At 37.5% G+C, this 17688-nt stretch overlaps 1 protein-coding gene across 5 annotated transcripts in view; it reads left to right on the top strand.

Annotated features, from left to right (window-relative positions):
- BTBD8 (BTB domain containing 8) overlaps positions 1 to 17688 on the top strand; it is a 104869-nt gene that overhangs the window by 48881 nt on the left and 38300 nt on the right. For 4 of the 5 annotated variants that reach the window (XM_032423812.1, XM_032423795.1, XM_032423819.1 and 1 more), the window contains 3 exons: positions 621 to 710; positions 14188 to 14268; positions 15492 to 15588. In XM_032423812.1, the coding sequence (XP_032279703.1) occupies positions 621 to 710; positions 14188 to 14268; positions 15492 to 15588 (268 nt within the window). The remainder of the gene's footprint in view (positions 1 to 620; positions 711 to 14187; positions 14269 to 15491; positions 15589 to 17688) is intronic. The other variant, XM_032423803.1, reaches the window with a different exon arrangement.

The raw sequence follows: 17688 nt of genomic DNA, 5'->3' as shown, positions 1-17688 counted from the left end.
CAAAATATTTAGGTATATTGGGGTGCCTGGGTGGCTCAGTTGGTTAAGTGTCCAACTCTCGATTTCAGCTCACGTCATGATCTCAGGGTTGTGAGATCAAGCCCCATGTCAGGCTACCTGCTGGGTGTGGAACCTGCTTAAGATTCTCTTTCTTGGGGTGCCTGGGTGGCTCAGTCGTTGGGAGTCTGCCTTCGGCTCAGGTCATGATCCCAGGCTCCTGGGATCGAGCCCTGCATCGGGCTCTCTGCTTAGCAGGGAGCCTCCTTCTCCCTCTCCCACTCGCCCTGCTTGTGTTCCTTCTCTTGCTATGTCTCTCTCTGTCAAATAAATAAAATCTAAAAAAAAAACCCACAAAATTCTCTTTCTTCCTCCTCCTCCTCTCCCTCCACCTCCCATCCCACATATGCATGTGCTCTCTCTCTCTCTAAAAAACAAAACAAAAAAAATATTTAGGTATAAATATAGGTTTATAATTTTTATTATTATTATAATCCTACCAGTAAATACAAACAAGACAGATTATTATGTTATAAGAGTTAAAGTGAAGAATTTAATAAAAAATTATATTTTGCATAGTACATAAATGTTTACCTGTGTTTTTTCCCTCCCCTTCCCTTTAGAGCCATTTTAAGTGCCAGATCTAGTTATTTTGCTGCAATGCTGAGTGGCTGTTGGGCTGAAAGCTCCCAAGAGTACATTACTCTTCAAGGGTAAGCATAATTCTTACAGGGCAGCTTGACTGCAAATAATACTTCATACAAAGCACTCTTTATGAATCTGATTTCCCCATGTGTTCAGTGAAATGTTTCTCATGTTGTGGAATTCATCAAAGTACATCTTCCGAAAATGAGAGATAGTACAAAGCATTTAGTAATAGAGATAATGTGTTAGTCTTCTCAGACTGCTATAACAAAATACCACTACTGGGTGGCTTAAACAACAGAAATTTATTTTCTCACAATTTGGCAAGATCAGAGCGCTAGCAAGATTTGTGTCTTGTGAGAGCTCTTACCTAGGGTTGCAGACAGCTGGTTCTTTGTATGTGCTTAATGGCCTTTCCTTAGTGCATGGGGGCATGGGGAGATGAAAAGAAGGGAGAGAGAGAACTCTCTGGTATATCTTCTATAAGGACCCTAATTTTATTTTATTTTTAATTTTTTTAAAGATTTTATTTATTTATTTGACTGAGAGAGAGAGCGCAAGTAGGCAGAGTGGCAGGCAGAGGGAGAGGGAGAAGCAGGCTTCCTGCTGAGCAGGGAGCCCGATACGGGGCTTGATCCCAGGACCCTGGGACCATGACCTGAGCCGAAGGCAGACGCTTAACAACTGAGCCACCCAGGCGCCCCAAGGACACTAATTTTAGCACATTAGGGCAGGGCCCCACCCTATTACTTCATTTAACCTTAATTCCTTATAAGCCCCATTTCTAAATATAGCCACATTGGAGGGTTAGGCCTCAGTATATCAATTTGGGTGGGTGGGGCTGTAAATATTCAGTCTGCAAAAGGTAGTTTCTTTTCTTTCTTTCCTTTTTTTTTTTTTTAAAAGAGTAATTTGGATAGATGTGGATTTCATTGACCTATCATAAGGCAATGGTGAATCTGCACAATTGGTGGCAGTTTATATAAACTGCCAAGATAGTTATTAAGAGATGAACTAGTACCTTAAATGAGAAAAAGAAACCTTTTTTGGTCACAGATGATCCCTTGAGAGTCTATAGTATGGGGGAGAGCTTTCTCAGTAGGAAAATTACCTGGGAGTTCTGAGGGAACCCCTCAGCCCTGCATCTTAGCCAGAGGTTTGGGTGTGGAATAGTGATAGTGGCAATTCCATGACAATGGATGCACAGAAAGTATTGATCAATTCCTACCATTTATTTGTCACCCTGGCTTTGATCTTGATTCTTGGTTGCAGTCACAATGGTTCTCTTCCTAACTAGAACAGATCTCCAAATGCCTATCATTTTGTAATTTCTCACTCTATAAAAAATGGAATTTTGAAACATTATTTATAAGAATATATAATGTGTTTTTATTTTGTCCTTTTTTTCATATTTTATTCATTTAGTAGAAATGAAATGCAAAAGGACTCAACCCCATTTTCTTCATACTAGGGCCTTTTGAAGATTATGTTTTAATTATACTACCGCAGTTTCAATACACATATTTCAGTGTATTTTGCAACCTGTCTTTTGGATGTATTTTCAGCAGCTGCCACCATTAGTGATTTCAATTATGTATCCATGGAATCATGTGGATGACCTTATTACAGTGTGTTTTTTAAAGAAAAAAAAAGACTAATGAAATATTAATAGAGAGACAATAATGGAGGATGTAAAATGGCATATAACCACCAACTTTTTACTTGATATTGCTACTAAAATGAACTTCCTCTCTAACTAATTTGTCCTCCACATATATATGCAGGTTTGTTTTTCTTCTGTTTTTCCTGTCCTTCACTAATATAGCATTAAAACATTACATGAATTGCTTTGGTGATGTTAAAAAAAATAATATTTACATTTAAGTAACCCTGTTTCCCTATTTTTCCATCTGAGCTGCTCTTTTTTTTTTATTTAAACAAATTTTAATTGAGATGTAATTGTACATTGTATTCGTTTCAGGTGTACAACATAATGATTGGATTTTTGTATATATTACAAAATAATTATCACAATAAATGTACTTAATATCCATCATCTCACATAGTTATACATATTTTTCTTATGAGAATGTTTAAAATCTACTCTCTTAGCAACTTTCATATATACAATATAGTATTATTAACTGTAGTAACCATGCTATAAGTTATATCCCTAGGCTTTATTTGTCTTATAACTGGAAATTTGTACCTTTGAACACCTTTACCTTTCACCCACCCTCCTACCCCCTGCCTTTGGCAACCAGGTAGTTTCTGATTATGGAAGCTTTTATATGCCAAGCTAAAGAATGTATTATCCTGTGGGTAAAAGGAATGTGTAGATAAAGCAGTGAAATTTTATCATCACTATTGAAAAACAATCTGAAAGATGTATATATCCTACTGATAAGATCTCTTTCTTTATGATGAATTTAAAATATCCACTGAATATAGAAAGAAGAATAGTGCTAGTAGAGGCCAGAGTCTACATTGGTGTAATTTTGGAAACTTGTCCAGGGACTGTGTTTCAGATGTTTTAGACATCATTTTAAAGAACTGTCAATCCACTCTCATTAGAACTGAATTCAGAAATTCAGTTTTTTATTCTGAATTTTTAAATGCAGAGATTTAAATGGAGAGATAATACTAGTTTGACTCAAAATGCAACTTCTGACATTCATTAAAAATCACATGATTCTGTGTAGTGAGATAAAAGTCAAAAGAAAAGTATGATTATGGGATCTTATTCTACAACAGGGGAAAGTAATTTATAGAAAGCTCATGTCTAGTTTTTTTTCCTGGAAGAAATCGTAGTCCCTTGTAGGTTTAGTGACAGTTTTTACTATCTGATACCCATTATGTAGCTCTTTCTTCCTTTCTCCAAATAGATTCTGTCCTCAGCAGTAATAATACCTTATAGTTACACCATGTATTTTCTGGGCTTCTTCCACATTTACTATGCCCTTTATTTTTAGAATCAGTCTTTCAGAGAGCAGGGTATATTCATATATTGCAGATGAATAAAAACAAGATCAGTTAAGTTAAATATCTTCCTGGAGTCACCTGTTAAATAGGTGCCTGTACTGAATGTAAATCACATGGTTTTTGATACTTAACTCAGTGTCCATTCCACCACAGTCACTAAAGAATTTAGAACTTTCCCATTGGCATGGGAACTCTTGAGCTAGTGCAGACTGCTCTTCTACTCCACTGTTTAAATCAGTGATTTTCAAACTTTATCCCATAGGACCCTAAAGTTCTTGGTAGGTATGTTAGGGAACACATGGCATGAGATTGGGATCTGAGGGGAAATCTATATGGGAAGGGGCACTCCTTCAACCAGAGCTGCTCCACTTTTATCTGTTTTATATTGTTTAAGATGACCTCGGAGTTTAGCTATGGGAATAAAGGCAATCCTTAATCAGCCCTCGTGAGTGATCAGATTAAACATTCAAAACCCACAGGCTTTTAAAGATGAAGCCTATTTATTAAGAGGTCCGTAGACAAGAAAGAAATAGTATCATCAACTAGTGGTCTCTACTCCCTTACCTGTAATTTTCCATCCTTAATTATGATGGATATGATGGATAAATATCTCCTGTTATAATATGGCTTGACTACCACTGACCAACTTTAGTAACTTGCTCAAGGAAAAGCCAAATATAAGTAGCCAAACTTGTTTCAGAGTTGTATTTGGCTTTCCCTTGAACAAGCTACTAAAGTTGGTCAGTGGTAGTCATTCAGAGAAAGACAAATATCACATGATTTCACTTATATGTGGAATCCAAAAAACAAAACAAAAGAATAAACAAACAAAAAGCAGAAACAGACCCACAAATACAGAGAACTGATGGTTGCCAGAGTGGGAGGGCATGGGAGTGGGCAAAATGGTTAAAGAGGAGTGGGAGGTACAAGCTTCCAGTTATGGAATGAATAAGTCACAGGAATAAAAGGCATGGCATAGGGAATATAGTCAATGGTATTATTATTTTTTTTTTATTATTATGTTATGTTGATCACCATACATTACATCATTAGTTTTTGATGTAGTGTTCCATGATTCATTGTTTGCGTATAACACCCAGTGCTCCATGCAGAACGTGCCCTCTTTAATACCCATCACCAGGCTAACCCATCCTCCCACCCTCCTCCCCTCTAGAACCCTCAGTTTGTTTTTCAGAGTCCATCATCTCTAATGGTTCATCTCCCCCTCCGATTTCCCCTCCTTCATTCTTCCCCTCCTGCTATCTTCTTTTTTTTTTTTTTTTTTTTGCTGAGCAAAATAAGTCAATCAGAGAAAGACATGTATCATATGACTTCACTGATCTGAGGAATTCTTAATCTCAGGAAACAAACTGAGGGTTGCTGGAGTGGTGGGAGGTGGGAGGGATGGGGTGGCTGGTGATAGACATTGGGGAGGGTATGTGCTATGGTGAGCGCTGTGAATTGTGCAAGATCTGTACCTCTGAAACAAATAATACATTATATGTTAGTGGATGGTATTGTAATACTGTTGCACAGTGACAGATGGTACCTACACTTGAGGTAAGCACAGCATAACATACAGAGTTGCTGAATCATCGTGTTGTATTCTTGAAACTAATGTAATGTTGTGTGTCAACTATACAAAAAAAAAAGTGGCATCCAAATAAAAAATACATTGTAGTAGTGCCAGCAATGATCAGGCTCACTCCCCTTACAGTATTTTCCCATCACTTCGGTTGTGGTGAGCAAGTCTGCTCCTTACTGGTTCATCTCACCTAGAGCTGCTAGATCCGCAGTGGAGGCTCACTCCTAATTCCCTTATTCACTTCCAGTGCTAGCACATTGGAAATAAGGATGCATTTCTTTTTGCCTCAACTGTTTTATCATGTTTGATAAAGCAAGGTTTTCTAACAGTAAAATGAAAGATACTGGGTTTTATATACATCCATTATTATTATCACATAATACGTTTGCTTTTTCCTCTTGTACCACATATCAATTTGTGTTCAAATTACCACCTAAAATGTTTATAGTATTGGGGTGCCTGGGTGGCTCAGTCGGTTGAGCGACTGCCTTCGACTCAGGTCATGATCCTGGAGTCCCAGGATTGAGTCCCACGTCGGGCTCCCTGCTCGGTGGGGAGTCTGCTTCTCCCTCCGACCCTCGCCCCTCTCGTGGTCTCTCTTTCTCACTCTCTCTCTCTCAAATAAATAAATAAATAAAATCTTTAAAAAAATGTTATTAGTATCATGGGATATAAAGCTGTAGGAAGGCTAAAGGGAATTTAGGAATTTTGAGGCTAAAAGGGATTTAGGAATTTTGCTTTTTAAAAATCACACCTTTTGGGGCATCTGGTGGCTCAGTCAGTGAGCAGCTGGCTCTTGGTTTCGGCTCAGGTCATGATCTGGTGGGTGTGAGATCAAGCCGCTCATCAGGCTTCCTGCTCAGCAGGGAATCTGCTTGAAGGATTCTTTTTCTTCCTCTCCTTCTGCCCCTCCCCCCACTTCACACACACACACACACACACACACACACACACACACACACACACATATGCTCTGTCTCTGTCTCTCTAAAACAAATAAATAGGGGTGCCTGGGTGGCTCAGTTGGTTAAGCAACTGCCTTCAGCTCAGGTCATGATCTCAGGGTCCTGGGATCGAGCCCCGCATCGGGCTCCCTGCTCGGCAGGAAGCCTGCTTCTCCCTTTCCCACTCCCCCTGCTTGTGTTCCCTCTCTCGCTGTCTGTCTCTGTGTCAAATAAATAAATAAAATCTTTAAAAAAAAAACACAAAAAAACAAATAAATAAAGCTTTAAAAAAGTAAATAAAAAATCACAACTCTTAGGAATTTTTATATTATAACAAAGTAATCTACAAAACAAATTCTTTCTTCACATTAGCTTATATTGTGAACCTGAGTAGATGTATCCATGGGTAATGTAGTGTAGTAGAAAGGTCATGGACTTTGGTGTCATTATAGGCAGTCCAACATCCAGTCCTAACTTGTTACATGACTTGAGGGACATTGCTTACCTTCCCTGAGTTTCCTGAGGTTACTGGAAGGGTTAAACGAGATAGTACTTGGTATGTAGTATATAGTGTTTATTAATATTTGTCTTTTGTTTTTTTCCTAGATTAGATTATTCTCATTTTCTAGAGAGAAATGGGTTCAGGTAAGGGCCATTACCAGTACCAGGACAACAATGCCTGCTTTGCTTGATCAGCAGCCCTTTTTGGAACTGTGCCATTGTTGTATGTCTGCAGGATGTTTTCTGCAGTAGATTAGAATGAAATCCTGTCTGTCCTTACAGAAAAGAATCACAGTGTTTTTAATGAGTTGGTAACTCATAGACATAATGCACGTGATATTTTTCAAGAGGGACAGCCTTCAATAAATTGAGGTAGGAATAGTAGAGTCCCCTAATCCTCGTTCTACCTATGCCCTGGTGTTAGGAGGTGGAAGGAAGTTCTCCAGTTTTGGTGGAAGAAGGGGGAAATTTTCGACATCCTGCACTAGAAATTGAACCATAGCCAATATTTCTGTAACTCCACATATTTACATTTTATGTAAATAGAAGTCTTTCAGTGGTGGCTTGGGGCTTTGGAGCATAAATTCGGATTTTCTCATCTCCCTTGGAGATTCCTGGGATTGCACTGAATTTTCAGGATGATCTTTTGAAATATAAATTAGATATATTTCTCTTCTGACTAAAATTGTTCAGTGCCTTCTTATCACAGAATTAAATCTTTACCACAACCTGTAAGACTCTATATGGTCTGGCCCCTCGGTTTCTCCATACTATTCCACCTAAAGTTACTGTAGCCCAACTCTCCAGTTACCCTCTTTTATATTATCCTGTTGTGTTATTTTCATGGCACTTTTATTATTAAAATTGTCTTCTTTATGTATTTGTTTATATATTTACTGTCCATGTCCTACCTCTAGAATGTAAGCTTCTTGTATCCTCAAGGTCTAGAATAGAGCCTATCATTCGATAAATATTGAATGTGAATGAACTAACTTATAAATAAGTCCTTATGTTACTTTAGCCCACACACAAAGAATCCTTAAACTTTAGGAAGCACACATGAAGCACAGAGATTTTAGTGGATGAAATGCATGTTTATTCTCTGGTCTTAGAGCTCTGATAGATTTTTCTCCCTGAGTGTATGTAATGTTTTCATCTCCTAAAAGCTTTTATTCTGATTACATTTAAATGGGGATAGTGCTTTCAGTCTTTCCATTTAAATTGTGGGCTTTTGAAGTGATTTGTTGTTTTTCTAGGCCAGTTGATTATGTCATTATAAATACTTTTAGTAAAAATACAGATGACTTACAACACTGTAATGAGAATGCAGTTTAGTAAAACATCTGTAAAACTGCAGGAAAGTGGTTTCTTGTCATTTTTATAACTATCATATATATTGATATATAAGCTCAAATGTCTAGATTTTGCTATTTATTTTAATAAAACTACTTTTGTTTTTATTTAGTCATTATTATCTTTTACTTAAATATGTCAAGTCTTAAAAGAAACTATTATTTAAACATAAATGACCAATTCTCATTAACAGTAAGAATGGCTCTTGAAATTTTGAAGGAAAGTGCATGGGATAGTATACATTGTAGTAATTATGCTAGTGTTCTAGATTAACAGACTACAGATAATGTGACATAATTATTCTGAGATCACATCTTCTCATATCCATAGTATATAAATAAGAATATGTAGAGATTTGACTTTTTTCCTAAGCATTAAAGATGTGGAGTTTTTGAATCAGCAGAAACCAGTACTTAGCCATAGTAGGGTCCAGTAAATGTGTATTAAATTAATTGAAAAATACTTTCATGAGTATTTTATAGTTTTCTGAGTATAGATTCTTTGCCTCTTTGGTTAGATTTCTTCCTGGGTATCTTATGGTTTTGGGTGCAATTGTAAATGGGATCGACTCCTTAATTTCTCTTTCTTCTGTCTTGTTGGTGTATAGGAATGTCACTGATTTCTGTGCATTGATTTTATATCCTGCCACTTTACTGAATTCCTGTATGAGTTCTAGCAGTTTTGGGGTGGAGTCTTTTGGGTTTTTCACATAAAGTATCATATCATGTGCAAAGAGTGAGAGTTTGACTTCTTCTTTGCCAATTCGGATGCCTTTTATTTCTTTTTGTTGTCTGATTGCTGTGGCTAGGACTTCTAGTACTATGTTGAATAGCAGTGGTGATAGTGGACATCCCTGCCGTGTTCCTGACCTTAGGGGGAAAGCTCTCAGTTTTTCCCCATTGAGAACGATATTTGCTGTGGGTTTGTCATAGATGGCTTTTATGATATTGAGGTATGTACCCACTATCCCTATACTCTGAAGAGTTTTGATCAAGAAAGGATGCTGTACTTAGTCAAATGCTTTTTCTGCATCTATTGAGAGGATCATATGGTTCTTGTTCTTTCTTTTATTAATGTATTGTATCACATTGATTGAAATTGAGGAAGACACAAAGAAATGGAAAAACATTCCATGCTCATGGATTGGAAGAACAAATACTATGAAGATGTCAACACTACCTAGAGCAATCTACACATTTAATGCAATCCCTATCAAAATACCATCAACTTTTTTCAAAGAAATGGAACAAATAATCCTAAAATTTGTATGGAACCAGAAAAGACCCCGAATAGCCAGAGGAATGTTGAAAAAGAAAAGCAAAGCTGGTGGCATCACAATTCCAGACTTCAAGCTCTATTACAAAGCTGTCCTCATCAAGACAGTATGGTACTGGTACAAAAACAGACACATAGATCAATGGAACAGAATAGAGAGCCCAGAAATGGACCCTCAACTCTATGGTCAACTAATCTTCAACAAAGCAGGAAAGAATGTCCAATGGAAAAAAGACAGTCTCTTCAACAAATGGTGTTGGGAAAATTGGACAGCCACATGCAGAAGAATGAAACTGGACCACTTCCTTACACCACACACAAAAATAGACTCAAAATGGTTGAAAGACCTGAATGTGAGATGGGAGTCCATCAAAATCCTAGAGGAGAACACAGGCAGCAACCTCTTCGACCTTAGGCACAGCAGCTTCTTCCTAGAAACATCGCCAAAGGCAAGGGAAGCAAGGGCAAAAATGAACTATTGGAACTTCATCAAGATAAAAAGCTTTTGCACAGCAAAAGAAACAGTCAACAAAACCAAAAGACAACCGACAGAATGGGAGAAGATATTTGCAAATGACCTATCAGATAAAGGGCTAGTATCCGAAATCTATAAAGAACTTATCAAACTCAACACCCAAAGTACAAATGATCCAATCAAGAAATGGGCAGAAGACATGAACAGACATTTTTCCAAAGAAGACATCCAAATGGCCCACAGACACATGAAAAAGTGCTCAACATCGCTCAGCATCAGGGAAATCCAAATCAAAACCTCAATGAGATACCACCTCACACCAGTCAGAAGGGCTAAAATTAACAAACGACAGATGTTGGCGGGGATGTGGAGAAAGGGGAACGCTCCTACACTGTTGGTGGGAATGCAAGCTGGTGCAGCCACTCTGGAAAACAGTATGGAGGTTCCTCAAAAAGTTGGAAATAGAGCTACCCTACAACCCAGAAATTGCACTACTGGGTATTTACCCCAAAGATACAAATGTAGGGATCCGAAGGGGTATGTGCACCCCGATGTTTATAGCAGCAATGTCCACAATAGCCAAACTATGGGAAGAGCCAAGATGTCCATCGACAGATGAATGGATAAAGAAGATGTGGTATATATATATACAATGGAATATTAAGCAGCCATCAAAAGGAATGAAATCTTGCCATTTGCAATGACGTGGATGGAACTGGAGGGTATTATGCTGAGCGAAATAAGTCAATAGAGAAAGACATGTATCATATGGTCTCACTGATATGAGGAATTCTTAATCTCAGGAAACAAACCGAGGGTTGCTGGAGTGGTGGAGGTGGGAGGGATGAGGTGGCTGGGTGATAGACACTGGGGAGGGTAAGTGCTATGGTGAGTGCTGTGAATTGTGTAAGACTGTTGAATCACAGACCTGTACCTCTGAAACAAATAATATATGTTAAAAAAAAAAAAAAAAAGAAGATAGTAGGAAGGGAAAAATGAAGGGGGGGAATTTGGAGGGGGAGGTGAACCATGAGAGACTATGGACTCTGAAAAACAAACAGGGTTCCAGAGGGGAGGGGGTGGGGGATGGGTTAGCCTGGTGATGGGTATTAAAGAGGGCACATACTGAATGGAGCACTGGGTGTTATACACAAACAATGAATCATGGAATGGAACACTACCTCAAAAACTAATGATGTAATGTATGGTGATTAACATAACATAATAAAATAAAATAAAAAAATAATTGAAAAATACTTGTATATTTTCAACTCAGTATTCCTCTGAAGGGTTAGGAAGATGCCATAAGTGCCTTAACAAGCCATTCATTAAACATTCTTCAAACGTTTATTGAGCATATGTTATTATAAGATAATAGAATCAGGGGCGCCTGGGTGGCTCAGTCGTTAAGCGTCTGCCTTCGGCTCAGGTCGTGATCCCAGGGTCGTGGGATCGAGCCCCGCATTGGGCTCCCTGCTCCGCGGGAGGCCTGCTTCTCCCTCTCCCACTCCCCCTGCTTGTGTTCCCTCTCTCGCTGTGTCTCTCTCTGTCAAATAAATAAATAAAATCTTAAAAAAAAAAAAAAAAAGATAATAGAATCAAACACCTTTCTGAGTCCTACCCTGTGGGACTCCATTTCTTTTCTTCTTGCCTTCCTTCTTTCTTTTCTTTAGCAGATATTAGATACTGTGCTTAACAAAGTGTAGGAATCTTATCAGCGCTGATTCCACTGCAGAGCTCCAGTATTGTGTGGGGGAAGAAAATTCTCATCCTGGGGGATACTGAATCAATGCTGACATTCGGCTGCTACTAGAAATGCAAGGATAAATCTAAAATACAGCCTGCTCCAGCAGAACTCAGTCTAAAGGAGAAACAAATGTGTAAACAAAGATATTACAAATCAGTTTGATAAATGTGATAATGGAAATGTATAGTATAGTGTACTGCTTAAGAGCCTACACTTTGGAGTCAGTCAGCCTGGATTTAAATTATAGTGTATCACTAGCCATTTGGCCTTGGGCAAGTTACTTAATTTCAGTTTTTCATTTATAAAATAAGACTAATAATATCTGTTATTGAGTTATGATTAAATGAGCAAATGGCATTCAAAATACTTACTAGCTCAGTAACTGGCTCATAAGTGCTCAGTAAATGTTAGTTATTACTGTTTACCATTCAGTGATTTTTTTTCTTTTTTTTTGGCCTTGGGGACATTAAAGAAACAATCAGAGATAAAGAGCCACATGTCTGGTGTCTGCAAGATGAAATAAGTAGAGAGGGAGAGCATTTTAAACAGTAAACAGATGTACTATGGCATAGATGTATAAAGAATTGTAAGTAGTTCAGGTATAGGAAATGAGTAGTTCATTTTTCTTGGAACAGCTTCTAGAGAGGGAGAACTAGAGGTAAGATGATCAAAGAACACTATATACCAAGCTAAGGAATTTGGACTTTTTTTCTATGGGCTATGGAGAATTGTTGAAGGGTTTTCACTTTAATAGCAGTGTGGGAAATGGGATATGAAGAGATTATTTCAGGTAGGAAACCAGCATGAGAGAGAAGATATAGTCATAGTACAGATGAGAGAAAATGAGGCTAACCCAGAGTAGTGAGAGGAGAAATAGACAGCAAAGGCTGAATTCAAGAAATTTTGAAGGTATAAGTGATGTGATATAATGAGGGAGAAGATTAAGATGAACCTCAGCCTCTTAGGTATGTAGATGATAATCTAGATGGTATTAGAGTTGGGGTGGGCAAATAATATACTTTATTCCTGATCAAAATAATATGAAAGAACTAGCAGATGAAGTAAGAAAACATTTCCTTTATTATTATTATTTTTTTAAGGATTTTATTTATTTTAGAATGTGTGTGCAAGCAGGGGGAGGGGCAGAGGGAAAGAGAGGGAGAGAATCTCAAGCAGACTTCCTGCTGAGCATAGAGTCCTATGCGGGCTCCCTCTCTTGACCCTGAGATCATGACCTGAGCCAAAATCAAGGGTCAATGCCCAGGCGCCCTAACATTTCCTTTATTATAGATAAAAACTGTTAAAGCAGTAAAATGTGTGTTAATGCAAGAACCAAAGTTTACTTGCTTACTATGTCCCTTCTGTGATAACCCACCCAAAAGAAAGTCTGAAATTGTATAGTAGATGCACTTCTTCCCAATCACCTCCTCATGCTTGTTCAGCAGAGAAGAAAGGAAAAAGGAAATATAGTTACCTCTCAATTTGAGTTCCTCCTGAACAATGACCAGTGATTGTTGCCCATGAACCAGATAATTCAGTCCCCTTTGCACAGAGGCAGAGGGTATGACAAGATGCAAGAAGCCCTATAACAGTACTATGAACAAAATAGGAATAGCAGAAAGAAGACTGAGCCTGGGGCACGGGGGTAGGTAGGGAAGAGGAAGGAGGCCGTGAATTCAGTTTGAGATCCAGTAGTCAGTAGGACATAAAAATTATCACTCCAGACTACTTCTTAAGTCATATCTTTACTTTTCATCTGTATAAAGAGGATGCTGGTCAAACTAGAGCAGCTGGATAGGTATTACACATTCAGAAATCTGTACAGCGTAACAAGAATCTTTCTAGTGTATAGAGTTGTTTATCTGAGGCTTTAAGAAGACCGGAGGCCATTTGTCAGTGATGCGGGGGAGAGGATTTCCTAATGAGCAAGAGATTGTATTGTGACCTCTCACATCCCTTCTAACTCTAAAAGTTAGTTACAGGGGTGCCTGGGTGGCTCAGTCGGTTAAACATCTGTCTTCACCTCAGGTCAAGATCTCAGGGTCCTGGGATTGAGACCCTTTTCAGGCTCCTTGCTCAGTGGGGAGTCTGCTTCTCCCTCTCCCTCTGCTGTTCCCCCGCTTGTGTTCTCTCACTCTCCCTGTCAAATAAATAAAATCTTTAAAAAATAAAAAACAAATAAAAGTTCATTACAGAAGATGCTCAACAAGTACCAGTGATTTGATAACATACTAATAACATTTTATTACTTATATAAAAATCGATAGCTGCATTTATACTTAATTTTAAATTAATGGAATAACTGGATGTTATTTGAAGAATATATTCTTCAGATAAAAGTGAGATTAAAACTTTTCTTGGTTAGGGGCGCCTGGGTGGCTCGGTCGTTAAACGTCTGCCTTCGGCTCAGGTCATGATCCTGGGGTCCTGGGATTGAGCCCTGTATCAGGCTCCCTGTTCAGCAGGGAGTCTGCTTCTCCCTCTCCCACTCCCCCTGTTTGTGTTCCCTCTCTAGCTGTCTTTCTCTCTCTTTCAAATAAATAAATAAAATCTTTTAAAAAAACAAAAAACAAAAAAAACCCTTTATCTTGGCTAAAATTTTTTAGAAAATAGAATGTATCATTGATATCAGTTAAACCTTAATTATTTCTGGATTTGAATTAAGTTTTCTTTTATTTTTCAGTATAAACCATGTGGAAATGAATGTTATGATGAATTTTATATATGGAGGAACTTTGGACTTTCCAGACAAAGCTAATGTTGGGTATGTATTACTTTTTAGTGATTTTAAACATAAAAGTATTACTACTTTGTGGTTTCTGCTTTGTTGAGCTATGTTTTAAAGTACCAGTGAAGTAAAAGCTTCACTTTTATTATTTTGCCATATCTTGTGTGTTGGGAATATCTAAAAACAATGTCACCTTATTTAGAAGAAAAGATGATCTAGCAACTCACAGTGATAAGATTAAGAAAAGTATTTGACTCAAATTTTATTAGAAAAATCTTATATTTGTTTTAGAAAATAAATAACAGGTTTTTATAAAGTAAAATTGAATCTTTATCAAATTTCAAACAGTTCTCTTACTACTTTATTTTTAAATTTTAGGTTTACTCTCTTAAACAGCAAAAGAAAAGAAAAAGAAAAACCTTAAAATTACTTTAAGAATATAGGTATCTTAAAGACCAACAATGGTTATTAAGTACTCTTTAGTGAAATGCCATCTAAGTTGCTAAAATCATACCGGAAAGTGAAATCTACCTTGCTCTTCTAATTTTTTGGATGTCCTCTTCTTTTATTGCTGTTCTAATATCAAACAAATGAAAGCTGCTCTTTTAATTTAAATATTCATTGGTTCCTTTAATTACAAACTGAATAAACATGATTTTGGAGGGAAAGTGTCATGTCTCAGGGGATTAAGTACTGAAGTTTCCCCCTGGAAACCTATGTGAAATTCTATCATGCTCTCAACACTTGTCGGTTTCCTAAGTACCTAAAGTTAAGTGTGGTGCTGGGAAATACTTGCCAAATGAAAGAAGCAATGGAAACTCTCAGAGTCATTGGATACTGTTTCCAATCTTAAGGTCATTTGTAGGGATTTTCAATATGATAAGCATCAATTAATTACCCTTCTCCTAAGTAAGTTTTTATTATACAAATTTGTTGCAAAGAGTTTTGTAACTTTTACAGCCTTTGAAACAGCATTCTGAACTTTGATATATATGTCACTGAAAATATGAGGGGAATTTGATTGAAACATCTCCAAATTTACTTCTTGTTATTCTCTACTAACCAAGTCATGTGAAAGTGCTTTCAGCTTTTGACCTTTGTCCTTTTTATTATTCATAAAGGATATCTATTATGTAGGGCAGAAAGTTAGAGTTAAAATAATTTAGATTATTTTTCTAGACAGACTATATATTATCAGGAAATTATTGTGTTATTCCTTGGTTTTCAAATTGGAGAATTAACATCTATTTTTATTTTAGTCAGATACTCAATATGGCTGATATGTATGGACTAGAAGGATTAAAAGAAGTAGCAATCTATATTTTAAGAAGAGATTACTGTAATTTCTTTCAGAAGGTAATTATTGAGTCTCAGAAATCTTGTACCCAATGCTTAAAGTCACCCATTATTACCTACTAGACTTTTAACTCTGATAGTGGATAGTGCTTTGAATCTTAAAACATTAAGTCAATTTAACTTATGGGAACTCTAACTTATGGGAAACAGCTCATATGGTATGTTTGCAAAAAACTAGAAATGAATTCAGTTCATTTAAGTAAAATAAAATCGACATGGGGTTTATTGAAAGGATATAGGAATATCCTTTATAATTCAAAGGTAGAATATACACCTGGGACTCAGTCAGGATTTGGAATTAAGGAAGTCAGGGACCAAAGTTACCTTCTCCATTTATCAAAACACATTTATCACAAGTGTTTCATTGGTTCTTTTCCCTGAAAGTACACTCTTCCTTTCTGTGACTTCTCTTTATAGCATGTACTTGGGTGGAATATATTTCTCTCAGTCTCCTCAGGTGGAGTATGAATACTAACTTTTAACTTTAGTTTATGCAAACATAAATTTATTGTCTAAAGAAAGATCTCATACTATGCATTTGTACAGATGCCATTTTGTACATTATTCTTAGATTCTCCATTGTTTTAATTTACACTATGACTGATAGGTTATTTCTTATTTTCTAATTTATGCTTTTCTACATTTTCTAAATTTTCTACAGTGGTCATGTATTACTTTTTTAAGATTTTATTTATTTGAGAAGGGGAGAGAGAGAGAGAGAGAGAGCACGAGCACGGGGGAAGGGACAGGGAAGAGGGAGAAGCAGGCTCCCCACTGAGCAAGGAGCCCGAAGCAGGGCTTGATCCCAGGACCCTGGGAGCATGACCTGAGCCTAAGGCAGACAGTTAACCGACTGAGCCACCCGGGAGCCCCCATGTATTACTTTTATAATCAACAGAAAAATAAATCATAGAAGAATTGTTTTAATCAGCATTTCCTTCTTATGGGTACTTGAGACAATAGTATGCATTGTATGAATTTTAATTAGGTAATTTGAATAATTTGAATAACATTTAAATTTAGATTTTTGTGTTAGGTAGGACTTTTCCCATCTCTATATAAGTTGTAGCTGAGGAAGTACCCCATGTACTAAAACAGAGCCATGAATAGTTGCATATAGCACCACCTCCACTATCACCCACTCAGGGTTTACTGAGAAACAGTTAAACTCCTCAGCTACCTTTAATCAGTCATTCATTCCAGTCTCTAGAAGTAAGGGACTAGAAGAAGGAGGGTGGTCCGTGGTGTCTTCAACTTTGTAGAAGGTGAAGGATTAAGGATTCTGATGAAAGATTTTCCTTCTCATTCATCTGCTTCCCCCATCTTCCCAGCCAAGTGAAAGTTAGGAGGGAGATATAAGCATATCCTGAATAAAGATTAAAGATAGAGGGTATCTGTAATGAGGAGATATGTCTTATCCCTCAGATGGACATATACCACATCTGTAAAACCAGCCCACTCTGGAGCTTCCATTAAAGAATAAGAGAAAACGGTAAGAGATTTCTTGGGAGAGTCTGGAATATGCCTGAGAAACCAGTGAGAGTATACTCAGATGTGGGGATTTCTAAAGGGAGAAGCCAGTACTAGCTTGGTTATTAGGGACAATAGCTATTGTCATATATAGAAGAAAGTATAGGGCATCTGCTCCACACCCCAGTTACACATGGTAGGCAGGGATCTTAGTGGTCTATGAAGATGAGAGGATGCTGGTATAGGGCCAAATGATGCTGTGTCCCACCTAGGGAAGCGCTGTGCATCATGAACCACTAAAAGAATCCTTATCCACTGAGAGGCTATGGTGAAATTCAGTGTGCTCCTAAAAGAGTCATCAGCAAAGGCCATCAACATTTTAATTACAGCAAACTCAGTGACATCAACCTACTACCATGTTGTGTCTGGTTAGTTATATGGCCATCCGTGGCCCCATCTGTAGCCCTCTTCCACAAGAGTTAGACCCAGAAAATGGAGGAGCAGGAGACCAGACCATGTTCTCTATTTCCTATTCCAGATCTCCCCAACTGTAAATGTAGTCAGCGATGGGGGAGAGAAAGATGTAAGGTAAAATATAAGATAGGTGTTTAAACAGTACTGTGCTGAATT

The sequence above is a fragment of the Phoca vitulina genome, unplaced genomic scaffold (assembly GCF_004348235.1).
Source record: "Phoca vitulina isolate PV1807 unplaced genomic scaffold, GSC_HSeal_1.0 scaffold2, whole genome shotgun sequence".
Lineage (NCBI taxonomy): Eukaryota > Metazoa > Chordata > Mammalia > Carnivora > Phocidae > Phoca > Phoca vitulina.
This window is presented reverse-complemented; position numbering and strand designations above follow the sequence as displayed.